At 45.0% G+C, this 15,422-nt stretch overlaps 1 protein-coding gene across 24 annotated transcripts in view; it reads left to right on the top strand.

The window, feature by feature from the left end:
• The window catches only part of MBNL1 (muscleblind like splicing regulator 1), a 111,571-nt gene that overhangs the window by 34,996 nt on the left and 61,153 nt on the right, over positions 1-15,422 (top strand). Inside the window, exon 1 of one of the 24 annotated variants that reach the window (XM_014287534.3) lies at positions 2,633-2,777. The exons of 20 other annotated variants lie outside the window; for them this stretch is intronic. Coding sequence is in view for 2 of the 4 variants with exons in the window: in XM_014287525.3 (XP_014143000.1) it covers positions 12,669-12,704 (36 nt within the window). In the remaining 2 variants the exon portion in view is untranslated. Of the gene's footprint in view, positions 1-2,632; positions 2,778-12,621; positions 12,705-12,753; positions 12,929-14,054; positions 14,345-15,422 lie in introns of those variants that run through there. 3 more of the 24 variants (XM_014287525.3, XM_014287533.3, XM_014287526.3) reach the window with 3 other exon arrangements.

Raw genomic sequence — 15,422 nt, 5'->3', positions numbered from 1 at the left:
TGAACTTGGCGAGCAGCTTATTTCTGCCACCTCAGAGATGTAACTGTTAATTGTTCATATCTTTCTGCTTCATCACTGCTTCAAAAAATAATGATTTTTTTTTTGACTTGTCATTCCCGTTTGTGTTATACTTACCTAAGGGTGCAGAATAAGGATGTTATTTATTTTAATACCACAAAAAGAAAAACACAGGAAGTGTATTTCATTAATAATGTGAGAATGGCAGATCATTGGCTCTATCTCTCCTTTAATGAAGGCAGGAGAGAAAAATACAGAAACGTAGTTACAGAGCAGGTGACTGTTCAGTAATGCTAACTTTGTGGTATGTGGCATCGCATGAGTGCCTGGCAGTAACGGCATTCAGGGTGCAGAGGTGAGATTCAGCTCAGGGGCTGGGAGGCAGATGGACACATGTCTGATTCCAAGGAAACTTGTAAAGCAGTAACCCTTGGAAAAAAATGAAGATATAAGTAGAGTTCAAATTCCTGAGACGTGATTTGCCATTTTTCTCCTCTTCAGCCTGTGCGTTTGCCAGTAGGCTGAGCTCCAGAAGAAGAAGAAGCAAAAGGAAAGGGGCAAATACATTGGGAAAATGGTGCAATTGTTAGGCCGAATGGCAAATAGTCCATTAAAAAAACAATCAAACCCATGCATGTTCCTCTGTGGGAACATAAATGGCATTTTGAAATCTTACTAGATATTCAGACAGAAGAGTTATGGCTCACTGTGGTGTTCGGAGTCCATATTATAGATTCATCTCTACATCTGCAGGAAGAAATTAAAAAAAATGTAAAAAATTGCATTGCAGCATTTGTACTGTCATTTTTCTAGAGGCTGTACATAATAGAAACCAGCGTGGGTTTACAGTTAGGAACTCTGCTGTTAGGAACTCTGCTGGGTGCAGTCAAAATCAGTAAAATTCTGAACTAATTTGTGGGGAAAATATGAAGAGGTATAAAATAAGAAAACCTTGTGTCAAGAATATTCAGTCATTTGTTCCAAGTCTTCAAATGAGTGGTCAGAAGCGGCCTCTGAGGCCTCTTTCCTTCCTGGGGTGACCCCGAGTCTCTGTTTTTCTAAATACAGATGCCTTGTTGCCAGGGTTCACTCTGAAATTTTTTGGAAGCAACAATTACATTCAAGACTGAATGATCACATCTGGGTTTTGACTTTGGAGAAGCATTAATGTTTCTTCGTTGGGACTGTATAGCCTTGTTAGCCCAACTGGATGCCATTTAGGAAATACAGCCCTGGGAGCTGCTTAGAAGTCTGTGCTTCATGTCAGGAATAGCGAAGCTCCATGTCGGAGCTTCTAGCATCTGAGCATGAGACATCTTCTCTAGGAGACCGGCCAAAGCCAAGGCAAGCCTGCAGCTCTGCACCAATTCGGTCAGATTCAGAGTGCCCTGTTACAAGAAAAAAACAGTATTGTTTTGGGGTGGGTTAGTAAATGGCACCTTCTTAATCCTCACTCTGTTTTCTTGTGCTTCCTTCCATGCAGTGTTGTTTTTCCCTATGGATCGGTGGTAGGTGTGTGGGGCTGGGATCAGTGGAGAGCCGAGCACGTGCTCACCCCGTTCTGCCGCAGCGGTTCTCACCCTGGGAACCAGCTCCTGGCACTGGCCCGGCACTGGCCTGCTGCTGCTGGGGGTCTGCACTTGGGGTGGGGGGTGGGGGGCAGCAGTGCCCCGTGCTCAAGCACAGGCTTGGGGTAGGGAGGGCTTTGATGAAGAGCAATTAAAAAGTATTCCTATGTATTGTATGTCTTTGCTCTGCTCTGTGTTGCTTTTGAAGGGAACAAAAGGGAGAAAGCAGAGTCTGGTGCTGGCTGAAGCATCTTCATAGGGCGGGGGTGTGTGTGTGGGGAGCACTGCCTGTGGCATCAGGTCAGCTCTCCCGCTTTGAGGACCAGGATCTCAGACTGTGCAATTTCAGGGAAACTAATTGCTTGATTTTGTCCACTGATTGCCTTGCTGTGTGTTTCCTCCCAGCGGGCTTGTGTTACATGGCTTGGGGGAAATAAGAAGGTGATCTTTTCAGTCTTTAAAGGATATGAAGCCATCTCACTGAGTCTCCGTCTTGCTGGAGTGCTAATTGGCGTGCTTGCTGGCAGCCTTGATCACAAGGGACTGGACTTCTACAGGTGAATCTGCCAGCAGGCGGCACAGTGGCAGCTGATCCCTGCTCGCCTGACTCTGTGAGCCTCACGCTGTGGCTCAGGGATCCAGGCTTTTCTTCATTCAGGGCTGCATCAACAGCACTTAGATTAGTCCCTGTATAAAATAACTAAAGAGATGCTTTTATTCTGATCCCGAGTTCTCTTTCCTGAATTTGCATAGTGCCACTAGAAGGATTACTGGACTGAAATAAGATTTGAGTAAACACTGAATTGTCAGGTACTGAAACACAGGATTATGCAAATAGTAAAACCTTTTTGGAGTTCATATTTGAGTTTATTGAAATACTTAGGACATCCCCTTTGTTAGGGAATGTTAATTATTTAACTGACACAGAACACCTGTTTATGTAGTTGGAAGCAACTTCAGCGTTTTGATCAAACGGAGAAAAATACTAAGATCTGATGAAGTGGATTTTTAAAGAAGAATAATAAATCCAGCTACTTCATTTGCAGGTTGTAGTGATGTTGGAGTGCTTCACACCAGCAATGGCAAGCTGAGCTCCTACTGCATTAGTAGCAGCAATGCAGGAGACCTTCGAAGGAGCTCTGCTTCATGTGAATCACCAGAAACTGTGCTGGGAACATAGTGCATACCCAGGTAATGCCAGTTTGAGCTGCAGAAGCTCTGCCACATCCCCGGTGGGAGCTGACCCTGGGACCCCCCCGCAAGGGTAGGGGGCTGGCAGGGTCACAGCAGAATGGTCTGGTGTGTGCCTCCTGCCAAGCCAGGGCTGTTACCTGTCCGCAGTTGGGCAGTGGCGTTCCCTGAGGGCAGCGGTAGAGCAGCAGTGATGAGTGCCTTCACGGGCATTGCCCCCCAGGGTGTCCGCGTGTCTGACCTGCAGCTGAGGTCTGCTCCATTACAGAGAAACAGAGCTGCGTTGTGTGGGCACTGCCTGGAGAAGCAGCATCCCTGCTTCAAGCTGAGTAGAGGCATTCCTGGATATAGCAGAGACATTGGTGTCATAAACAGGGTCTGTTTCCTCGGACTGCATTTTTTTATATCCCAGTCACTGCATAGACTTCCTGATTGATAAAAGTGCTGAACTCAGCAGCCTTTTGTACACCTTGACTGCCAGCTCTCAACCCTGGAGATCCTGAAAAGTTATCTTGCTTTTCAGAAATGGGATACTGGGAGCACAGGTGCTGTTCCAGTGGGAAAATGCTGATGCTTCAGAAGTTTGCTCAAAGGCTGCTTAAGAGTGGTGGTGCTTTAGCAGGAGGGTTTCAAGGGGCTGGATGGGATAGCGGGTTTGGATTGAGCTTCCTTCTCGAGAGCACTTCAAGTCCTGTCAAGTTCCTGGAAAGACTCTCTTCAGCTCCAGATTCCTCTGGACCATTTCTAACTTGGCGAAATAGTACAGAGAGTTAGCAAAAAAAGATGAAAATACTATTTGAAGAAAGGAGCATTTTTTAAGGAACCAAAGCTATTTACTTTTTCTCGGCAGGATTTAACTGAATTTGAATGGGACAGTTTCCAGGCTTAAATATAAACATAAGTAGTTGTGAGATTGAGATTTAAATTTGAAAAAGAGGAATGGCGGAGTTTGGAAATTGTCCTTCATGTATGTGCACACTGTCCATCCTGCCATGCCAGCTGCATGGGAAGGCACATGTCCTTATGTGCCCAAGGGGCCAGGAAGCAGCTGGTGTAGAGAGGGGGCTGTGAGGAGGTGGGTGGTCCTCAGGCCACCTCTCTTGGGGAAATGCCTGTGGGACCCATAGGAGCAAGTGCTCTGTTGAACCTGAGAACATGGCAGTTCATGGCTGGGGCAGATCATGGGCAAGAGTCAGCTCTGGTACAAGGGTGTCCACAGTGTACCTGGGGAGCAAGATTGTTCATTTGTGGACACGCTGAAAAAAACCCCACAATCCAGGAGTAGCCAGGCAGACCCAGGGTAGCTGCAGATATAGTAGGTAACCACGACTTTGCAGGAGTAAAGGTGATTGTTTTATGCTCTTCTTAAGTCTTTCATTCTCCTGATCATGGGTTGAGTTGCTATCAGAGGGAAGCACCCACCTGTGGAGCTTCAGGAACATCAGAAACCCTATGGCATTTTAGCCCCTAGCAATGTTAATGTTGCTTCAATTCCCAGCTTTTCCAGTGTTGTTTTCCCTTTCCCTGTCCTTTCTCTAGATGTGCGTCCTTTTAACAGCATCCTCAGTCTTGAAAGCATAAATACAAGCTGATCATAAACATTACAGGATTAAGATTGCAGGAAGACACAAGAGTGAATTAATTGCTTTACACGTGCTGGAGAGAAATCTAAGGAATAACCATGTGTAACAGTGTGCAAGTGAGCAAGCAGAGTTCCATGATGTATTTGTAACAGCGGTTACACTCTGGGAACACAGAGTGATAATCCATTGCAGAAGTGTATTTCTTTATCCTGACACAGGGATTCAGTTGAAAATCCTGTGCAATTTTGGTGCTAGTTTTTCTATACAGGGCAAGGAAGAGGTTGCACTTTTATTTGAGCTAGAGCTCTTTCCACCCTTGACTGGCCCATGGAGAGGTTTTCACTTCACAAGAGCCTGGCAGATTTTTAGCTGCATGTGGTAGCTAGCATAGCAGTGTCAAGAACAGTGCACGTTTTTTCTTTGTTTGTTAATACAGGAACAAGAGAATGCACATTTAACTGAAGCCTTTTGAAAACAACAGACAGAATGAAATGTTTTCTGGGACCTTGGCAATCGCTATACACTGACATTGATGAAGCAAATACCTGGACAAAAAAAAAAAAATTACTTGGTCCTGCTGTTAAGAGCAGAATTCAGCCATTGGTGTGCAGCAGCTTGGAGCGCGTTGTACAGCTGGAGACGGCGAGCTGAAGCTGGACAGGCTGCTGGCTCTTTTATCAATTCCCATTTTCTACAGTGGAATTGGGATTTAGAGCCAGCTTTTGATGGTAAATTGTGCCTGTAATCCAGCTTTCTGGTGGTAGGGCGTGCTGAAAAGATGATTCACATTAACATAACCTTGCTTGTCCAGTACCGTGGTAAAATCTTCCCTGCAGTGAGCTGAGCTAAGCAACAGCTCGGATTTATGCAGTGACTAACTGAATGAAAATGCAGGCAAGTTAGGAAAAACCCAGATTGGGCAAACTGAATGACTAAAGATTTCACACTCAAACTAGATGTTCCTCCGCAGAAACAGAAGAGTCAGTTCTTTGTATCTGTTAGGTTAATATTTATTCCTTTTCTTTATTGAACACTAGGGCTGCATCTCGTGTTTTATGGAGCAGAATAATACCTCCCTTGCACAAGACATGTAGGTAATAGATGGATGGATACACATGGATATATGTGGTAGCTTTATTTCAAAGTAGAGTACATTAAAATGGGAAGGTTTTTTTGATAGTGGAGCACAAGGAATTGTTTCATAGAAAAAAAAGTAATTTGTGATTTAAATATTTCCAGTTGATGCTAGGGAGGCTTGCAATGGGCAGGTTCTCACCTGGCCCAGAGTTTGTTGCACAGAAGTGAATGTGTGTAGAACTGCAAACTGGCAAAATATACTGCAGCAAAAGAGTAAAGGCACACTAACCAGAACTAGATGTTTTAATGTTTTTCTGAGGCTAGACTGAACAGGAGGAAAAAAGGGATTTTTAGAACAGTAGTACCATGCAGCTTCAGTTAAAACTGGCTTTTCTGGAAATTATTATGGACTCTTGAGAGAACGAGAGTATCCAGCCTGTAAAGTCAACTCAGCTTTTCGTTACTTTGAAAGTGAAGCTGTCTGCGCTTCCCAATGGTACTAGCAAAAGTAGTATCAGTATAGGATTGGACAGTAGTTTTAAATATTGCTGCAAGAAGTGTTTAGAAGTATTTTTACTTCTAACAGCTACATACTTGTAACAGCATATTTGCAAGTTATATCTTAATGTGCAAGCAGAGCAGTGAATGCACGGATGTCATTTCTACACTCTCACCTGTGAAAGTGTGGAATATATGGAGCAAGATTTGTGCTCAGGGGAGATAAATTTGCAAGGAAGCTTACTGATCTCTTTAGGAAGAATAAACCTGAAGGCATCTTAAAAATGTGATAATGTTGGTGAGAAATTAACTTTTCTGCATGCAACTGTTAAATAAGCCTCATGGCAACAAATCAACTACAGTATGTGTTAAGTATAAGGAAGTTGACGCGCTAAGCAAAGACCATTTTCAAAACATAGAAGGAGGTATTTATTACTCAAGGACTGAAACAAAGTGGGAGCAGGAGAGCAAGGCAGAAGCGCAGCTGGTGCCACGCGGCAGCCTGGGCAGTGGGATCTGTCAGCTGGCGCAGGGTGAGATAAGCCCCCTGTATTATGGCCTCTGGACTTGGACTTGGCCCCTGGTGTGGCTGCCAGCTCGACCCGTGCTTCCAGAGACAGCCAGCAATTGCCTTGCTCTCAGGAGCAGTTGTGGCAGACTCAGTCAGCCCAGGTAAATGGATTTGAGAAGTGTTAAATGGCAACCCAGTAAGATGCAGTGCGCCAAACTGGCCATTTGCTAACACAGTGAGAGGACCTATCTGAAGCATCGTGAGTAAAACTGAAGGGAGCGAAGTAGAAACACGTGTAATCATATATTTAGTTGTTTATTTTAAATCACCAGTTTTCCCTAGTGACTTGAAAGAGAGAAGAATGGGTGGTATCACATAAACTGGAAAATAAGACAAGCCGTACAAATAGTCCGCATAATTTTTCAGAAATCTAGATAGGTACATGAGGGAGAAGGGCAGTGTTTATAGATAAAAGGAAATGTAAATGCCTGCACAGTGTGATGCGGCTGATTTTTGTTTGTGATACAGCTACTTGTATCATTAAAATAAATGAATTGGCAAAGGTAAGAATGCCATTGTGAGAAGGTAGAAATACCAGCTTCTTGGCAACTGTATTGGGTTTAGTAGATCATGGATTGCTGTGTTTAAAGCTTTCTGGGAACATTACTTGCCTAAAACCTGGAAATTGACTGAAATAAGCTTAAATTGTACAGAGTCAAAGTCTGGTTTATATACTCTGCCTTCTTCAGAGGCCTCGCAGCGATTCCTGTTACCTTGCAATCATTTAGCTGCCCTCAGTCATGTTTCTGGGAAGCAGGGCCTTGCAGCCTGCAGGCAGTGTTCAGCCTGTTGGAGATGCTAGTCACAGCTGTGGCTGGAGAGGGATCCCTCAGTTACTTGTCAGAGCTGACAACTAACTGCCTTTGCCTGCAGTTGATACCAGTAAGAGGCATTAATCACAGTAGCTGAAAATGATTAAGATTTTTTTTTTTTTATGTGCCTGGTTATGTTGAATAGAGCTGAGTGTTCCAAAGTGCAAGTTGTATGCAGTGTTGCTCATTTTACTTTTAAAAGTTTTGAATCATGCAGATAGTTAATTCAAATGCTGATTTTAAAAAATCCAGAAAAAAAACTGACTGGGAAATTATTTCTCATTTGATTTTAAAAACTCCTTGAGGTAAAATAAAATTAGTCATTGCAGGTATAAATTGATACAGGTTCTTTACATTGAAGTAAATGATTCTTCCTAAGGAGAGGTGCCAGTTGTACTGGTCAAGGTTCAGAATACCAGAATTTCTCTCTGCTTTTTTATATCACATCTACGTGAACTATAGATGCCTTTATTTTATACTTAGGGGGGGAAAAAAAAGGATAAATAGAAAGAAACTTTATTATAAATTCAAATATCTTGTACCAAAATGATCTGGAACAGATACATGAAGTGATTAATCATAATTAACATTTATTTAACTATCATCATGTTGCTGACCCTGCTTAGGACCTGGTCAGGAGTGCGAGTGGCAGGGTGGCTCATTTCCCCTCATCACCCAGGTTCGTTAGGGCAGCGTCCGCTCAGGCTATGGGCTGTGTGTGCAGGTGGCCCAGCACCATTGTCCTGCAGGTGCTGAGTGCTGCTGCAGTGCCCCGGGGTCCGCGTTTGCTTAACTCTCTGGGGTAACTTGCCCATAAGTGTTTTTCAAGTACATGAAGACTGGCAGGATGGGACCCGTGAATGTAGATGAACAGAATGAGTTAGTTTCTTTGAAAATATGTACAACTGTGTATAGAAGGATAGATACCGTTTTAGTTGCTGCATGCAGGATTATAAATGCAGCTACTGCACTTATTCCTTTTTTTTTTAAATCAGTCTTTTGTTAATTTCATTCTACTTAGTGTACAAGAAATTTAAACACATTTCTTAGGTCTATTTTTATTTGCTTTGGTGCATTAAAGATGTATTTTTGCAGGAAATTCTGTAAGGAGGGGTTAGTTGGTTTGTTTTAATTCAAGGCTGGAAGAACAAAGGCGTTCAGGTGCTAAAATGTTTGTGTTACCATTTCCAGCTAAGGAACCAGTACATTGTTAAAGCCTTTTTGCCTTGTTTTTTACAATACATTTGGCTGAAATAGGTGAAACATAGGTGAAAGCAGATGGTGTATATGTATATTGGGTTTTGGAGGAGAGCTGGGGGATGGGAGGAGGAGCTGCTGCAGGGCTGAATGGGCCAGCCCGAAACCAGAGCAGACTGTGGGCTGGTCCCTCAACCCTTCTTTGCACGTGTATTTTCACTTCACATCTTGGAGGGAAGAAACCTGTTCAGGTGGAAAGCTGCAGCTATCCAGCGGGTGGCTGGCTCCAGCTGGTAGTGTTGGTGAGGTCTGATGTTCTCCACTTCACTGGGCAGGGTGCCAGGCAGCGCCTCGTAACGGTGGGACGGGTCCTCCTGCCCGTGAAGGCACCTTCATCTTGGTGGGGCAAGCGCGTGGAGATCGCTGCCCCGCTCCAGCCCCGCTGGGCGCAACCTGTGCGTGCAGCAGAAGCCGGGTGGCTGCGGCTATGGCTGCGGGAGGCACGGCCCTCTGCCACGCCAGCCACCTGGCCGGCACTGCGGGTGGGCACTGTGTGGGCTGGGGGAGCATCGCCGCCGCCCCGCGTGGGGCTGGGGCTGGTGTACCCCGCACTGTGGTAAGTCATGGCACCCTTAGCTTCCTAGCTCTGCCCCTCTGGTGTGGGGGGCTGCGTGGGGGCTGGGTCTGCGCCACGGTTGAGGGCCTGAGCAGAGTGTGGACTGTGGGGCGGGGGCCAGGCTCAGCCCCCCCTTCCCCACCGAGCCCGGCCCTGGGGAAGGCGCTTGCAGCTGGGATGGCACAGGTGAGAGGGCATCTTCAAGGCACACATTCACACACGGGGGGGAGTGAAAAAGAAAGTAGTCAAAGGGGAAGAGGAGGTGACGACCACGGGTGTTCTTCAGTTGACAGAAATTAAATGTGTGAGGAGGCGATTTAATCTCTGACTAGAAAAGAAGACAAAGCAGAAGAAAGAAAGAAATTAAAAGGAGAGACAGAAGACAGAAAAAAGGGTGAGGTTAAAGGGGGTCAGGTGCTGTCATGCAACCTGAAAGATACCAAAGGAGAATGGACTGTTTTAGAAGCATGAGCAGGCAGAAGGGGAAGAGGAAGACAGAGGAAAACACCAGAGATGTCGAGAACTAAACCGTTCAGGGCAGTGCATGGGCTGGATATAGCATACAGAAAGGCTCTGAAATTCCCTGAGAAAATGCATTTGCTCTCAGTTTCTGCCAGCTCTTTGCAAGGCAGTTTTTGTAACTAGTTGCAAGCATGGTTACTGGTGTGATCTTAAATATATCTGAGAAGAAAACTAATGCTTATTGATGGATTTTTTATTTTTTTTTTTAATATGGAAGAGGGTAAACCTAATTTTGCCTTGTTGGAAACTTTTAACACTTGGCTTGAAAATGTTAAAAGGCACTGAAAATACAAAGGGAAGCAGAGGCCACCTCTTAATGTTTGGGGCCATCAGCTGAGATATTTTTAATATCTGTAACTATGTAAAATATTTTTACATGGTGCTTGTCACACCATGTAACATTTATTATTAGATGTTTCTGATGATTTTACATGTGTAAATGCTTAAGTGGTTAACTACTGAAAAAGTGGATACAGTGGAAGTTTAAAGTTACTTGTTACAAAGCTTTCAACTGTTTTACTCTGCAATATGTGCGTGTGTATATACACCACACTGTATACTGTTTGTATATATGTGCTCAGTATATACCATATATAATATGTGTCTGTATGTATATGAACATCAGAGGTTAATGACAGAAAACACCACAAAGCAAGGTTCACTGACATCGGGTGGGGAACAGGAGGTGTGAATTTCTAGAGCTGTGTTGGTTTTGGGGTTTTCCTGGGGCTGATGGCTGTGGGTGTGCAGTGTGGGGAGACCCTGTGCTAGCAGGAGCAGCTTCCAGGAGATGCTCCGTTCTTGTTGCTCCAGGGTGGCTGTGCGCGCCCTGGTGCTTCCAGTGCCGCCTGCGAGGGAGCCCGGCTTCCCACTGCAGGGGCTGAGCTGCTTCCCGGCCCTGCTTATGCACCATGGCTCTTACCATTTGTGTGAAGCCAACTGGCTTTATATCCAGGTAAACACTGCTTCACATTTCTTGAAAGGATCATGAAATTTAAGTAAGTCTGTTATCAAAATTGCTCTGAGGTTCCAGCAATGGGTTTGGATTCTGATGAAAGCGTTTGGCACCCAGGCATGGAAAGGTGGTGTTCTTCATTAATTAGCTGCAAGCAGACAGTCTTTTAGTACCTAGGAGCAGGCACGTGCTTGTGTGTGTGCATATGCATGTCAGCAATAGTTATTTGTAATACCTGTGTTGTGTTTTGGCAGAATGTAGATAACAAGAGCTATTCCAACTGTTACATGATTTACTAATCATAGTGCCTGGCTTTCTTAATCTGGCGTGCTATCTATCTATATTAGGTATAGTTTTGTAAGTCAGGATGTTTTTCAAAATGCTTCTGTACTTGCTTTCTTTTTGGCATCAGTTGAGTAGTGTGCAGGAAACCAACAGAGAGCTCCCCCCAGAACACGTGGGTGAAAGGCAGGGGAAGTGCTCTCAGTACCTTTAACAGCAGCAGGGCTTTGAGGTAAGGATAGAGTTTCGTTCCCTCCAAAGACATGAGGGAAACACCAAGTGACCTGAGTAGGATTAGACACCCACTGGCCTTTTTTCTGCCTGAGTGATAAAACTTAAAGATTTAGCTAAGTACAGGAAATGCAGCAGATGAACTATTTTTTTAGTTTCTTTTAAACACCCGTCTTAAACTCTTGATTGGCAAAAATCTGTAAATAAAACTTTTATGGTGAAGTATTTGAAACATAAAAAAAAACACTTTTGGAAAAAGAAAATATGCACAAAAGGTAAGACGCAGTCAGTGTTTTCCTTTCACACCCCACTGCAAGATATCCCCTTCTTCGTTTGAGTTGAGGTGGGGAAAAAGCAGTGTCTCCAACAGGCTGGGATGGGCTGGACAAGTGTCGCTTGCTGGTGGCACTGTGGGGTGCCACAGTGGCAATGGCAGCCCACTGTAATTCAGACTGCTTGGAGTGATGCTGGGTGTTTAGGTCAGTGCCCCAGTACAGCTCTTCCTGTGCGTGGCTGTTTGGTGCTGCAGGTCTGCTGGACTGACAGACAAGTCTGCTGAAATCGTACAGAACTGATGGCTGCAGTGTGGGTGGAAAACGCAGATGTAGCAAGCCCACTGCACTCCAGGTAAATCAGGGTAGTGTTCAAACCAGATCACTGAGCTCCCTGCTATAAGCCAGTCTCGCCTTGCAGTCAGTCTCATGTACCTGCTGTTATTCAAAGGGGGAAAAAAGACCCTGAAGGCAATTTGATTTTGATTTCTATTTATGATGTTCTCCCCTGTTAACTGCACTGATTTGAAAAATAGCTGAACTTGGCATTGATCTATTTTATTTCACATTACAATTGTTAAAAATTAAACTTTATGATGTAAATTACATCATCAAAATGACTTTCTCAGTTTTACACTTTATCTGCTGCTGATTCCAGCAGGGCTCCGGAGCTGAAATGTCCCTTTCCTGACTTTTTTCTGTCTCTGCATTTATGTGTTCTGATAAAGTTATGGTTGGCTGTGGTGAGTTTCCTTAGTTTATACATAGGTATTACTGCTGCATGTATTTTTTCAGTGCATCAATGGTTTGGTTTTAATACTTTCTGAAAAGTAAACATTTTCCTAATTTAGTTTTCCCTATATGTTGCTTGAGACCGGAGAGCACTGCTGTCACTCTTTGGGAAGGTGTGACAGTGACACCTTCCTAACACCCCAGAGCTGCCTCGTGGTGTGAACTGGCAGAGTGATGCTGTAGGGCATTGCTGCTAAGATTTAGCAGGACTACACAGCCCTCGGCCTTTAGAATGCTGCGTGGTGTGTGGCTGCTTGGTGTGGCATTGGGGAGGGGGTGCAGACTGGCACCCTTGCCGGGGACATAAACAGGCATTTCCCTTGGGCTGGGAGGCTGGTAATTTGGGAGGACAGAATTGTTATCTTGGTGATACACCCCGTGACCCTGGCTGTGGCGAGGAGATAAAGTGGCCATGAATCATAGGGGCGGCATCCTTAGACACCAGCCATTTCGCCCCATGTCACTTGAATCCTTGGCCTTGCTATGGATTATTTCAGCAACTGCAGCAACTGGTGCCAGGTGACTCCTCCACGTTGTTTTCAGGCTGCTGTGTTTTGTGCATTGACTTCGGTTTAGTATGTAAAAAGGAGACTTCAGCAGCTGAAAGGGCCTTTTGTAAATTAAGAAGTTTCTTTGTGCTTGAACAAATTAAAAATAACAGTTGCTAAAAATACACCCATATTTAATTTTTAAAATTTGGAAAGCATTGATGGATCTTGTTGTTTTCTGGAGCACAGCAAAAGGTCAGTTGTCCAGCACCATCCGTAGTTGCTTCATTCTTTTCTCTCCATTCTTTTTAAATGACAAGTAGTTGAATGTTATTAAGTGACTGTGTAAGTGCTGATCGCCTGACAAATTACTGAGTTCAACTTTTGCTCCTTTTTTTAAAACATGTCTTAGCCCTTCACTGCTGAGAAAGACAGGGTTTTCCACTGGTGGTGATACTGCTGTGTCGCTTTGAGTGCTCGGATGGCTGCTGAGAGCTGGGACCCCTGTTCCCAGACAGGAGCACTCCACGTGGAGCAGTTGCTGGAGGACAGGGGACTCTCTTTAAGGGCCTGCCTGATACAAGTTCAGATACTGTTGATAGGACTGAGTCTGGGAGGCATCAGCAGTGAGGGTCCTTGCTCTCTGACCTTGCTCTAATTACAATGAAACTTGAGGAGGAGGAAGGTGGTAGATGGTGTGACAGCGCCTGGAACAGCAGTGGGAGCAGCCATGGGCAGCAATGCCAGGTCTCCCTCCAGCCATCTTCCTCCTTCGTTCTCATCTTGACTTCCGGTCCCATCTCTCCTACACCCTCCTCTTCTCCATCCTCCACCTGTTTCTGTGGCAGGAATGGATGTGCTCCAGCTGTCACTCTTGGAGTGGGAAAACTAATTTTGCCAGTACTGCTGAGAAGCCTGACATTAAGTGGCTTCATCCATGTGGAGGAAGAGGAGGGAGGTGTGTGCTGGTAAAGACGTCTCTTGCCCTTTGCCACCGCCCTTGGAGGTGCCACAGTGGAGCAGGATGTGAGCACTAGGGCAGTGCAGGGGCAGCACCGGCTTTTGGGACTCATGCATCTCTGGATCCCATGAAGTATCTTCCTGGGGCCTTTGGGGCTTGGCAGTAGTGGTGGGTGAAGCTTTCAGCTTGAACTTGTTTTATTGTGGGGGGGTTATAGTGTGGAAAGTACTCATTTGCTATTTCACTTCTTTCTTGGTTTACTACTTTTGAGAGTCAGTCTGGTTTCACTTAAAAAAAAAAAAGTTAGGGAAAAGAGGGGAATTTAATGGTGGTTTTATTTCCCTTTAACACTCAGAAATGAGTTCTTTCCTCTCTTGTAGATCTGTGTGAAGTATATTAGAGGAGAACTTAGACTCTTGAAGAGCAAACACCTGTAATGCAGCCCTCCAGCCCAGCCCTGAAGCCAATGCTGTCATCTCTGAGACTTGATTCTGCCTTGCACATGCTGAACTTAGGGAAAAAGTGCTTCTCCAATGAGATCATGATGCATTGGTCTTCCTACTGAATGTTACTTTTTGTTTCATCAGTTCAATTGGCTCCTACACATGGAAAATTTTTAATTTCCCACCAGCGATGTGGCTGCACACTTCAAGCGAGAGCATTCAAGTATTCAGGTCATAGGCATGTTTTTGAGCTCATACACACTACAGGTAATATCTGCAGAGGCTGTATTTTCTTTTTCTCAGTGTATATGGGAAAGGTAGCACGACTGTTGAAATGTCTTACAATGAACTTCAACTGCCATTAGTACAAATGCCACTTCCTACAGCAAGATTGCTTCTGTAAAACAAATACTCCCCCCACTCTTTCACCATTGCATTTGGGGTTTTGTACCTTGCTCCTGGTGGGTGGGACCCCCTGATCCTGGCCCAGGGCAGCCCACTGCTGCAGCCCTGGCACTGAAAGGACCTGGGAACTGCGCTTCCATCAGAGGAAAGCTGCTGCTTCTGTCTGCACAGCTTGTTTTTGTGACAGTACATTTCAATTGTCAGTGCCCATGTTAAAATAAACAATTAAAGGGAATTCTGACCACAAAGCAGTATTTTGCCGTATTTCATGATTATTTAAAGTTAGAAAAACAAATTCTGCCATATGTTTCCCATGAATTCATGTCCATTGACCTCCTCTATTCAACAGCTCAAGCGAAATAGCAAGGGCAGATTCACTCCTTTATTCCTTCAGAGCCCAGATGCTGTGCTCTGTAAGACTTACAGATGCTGGAAAACAGTTACTGCTGTGTGTACTTTCTGCTCCTCTAGTGTTATTGTCACATGTTTCATAAGCTTTTCTGAGTTATCATTGCCTTCTCCCCCAACTCCCCCCCCCAGTATGTGACTTTGACAGAGTTCAGCTTTTCAGGAATTGGTACTGAGTATTCATCCTGCATCCACGTTCCTGAGCATCCATGGGCTTTTACCTGAGTCTTATCCAACAGGAGCAATGCGTGTATCTGAATCATACCAGGGCTGCTGGTCAGTGCCAGGCCAGTGAGCAGGCTTCCCTTGGGAATGGACGGGGGATGTGGGATGTGCCTGTGGCCAAGGGGATGGACAGGCACCATCCCCAGCTGTGCCGAGAGCCCCCAGCCCACTCCTCAGTGCTGCTGCGGTGTGTGGGCTGCATGTCACTAACACTGTCTGGGGCCGTATGGAGCCCCAGCTCCTCCTGTGAGAACTATCGGACTTGTTCTAGCAGTGCGCATCTGTGCTATGTGTGTATGTATGTATT

The sequence above is a fragment of the Falco cherrug genome, chromosome 11, assembly GCF_023634085.1.
Source record: "Falco cherrug isolate bFalChe1 chromosome 11, bFalChe1.pri, whole genome shotgun sequence".
NCBI classification, from domain to species: domain Eukaryota; kingdom Metazoa; phylum Chordata; class Aves; order Falconiformes; family Falconidae; genus Falco; species Falco cherrug.
Note: the sequence above shows the minus strand (reverse complement) of the source record. Positions and strands in the feature narration are given on the sequence as shown.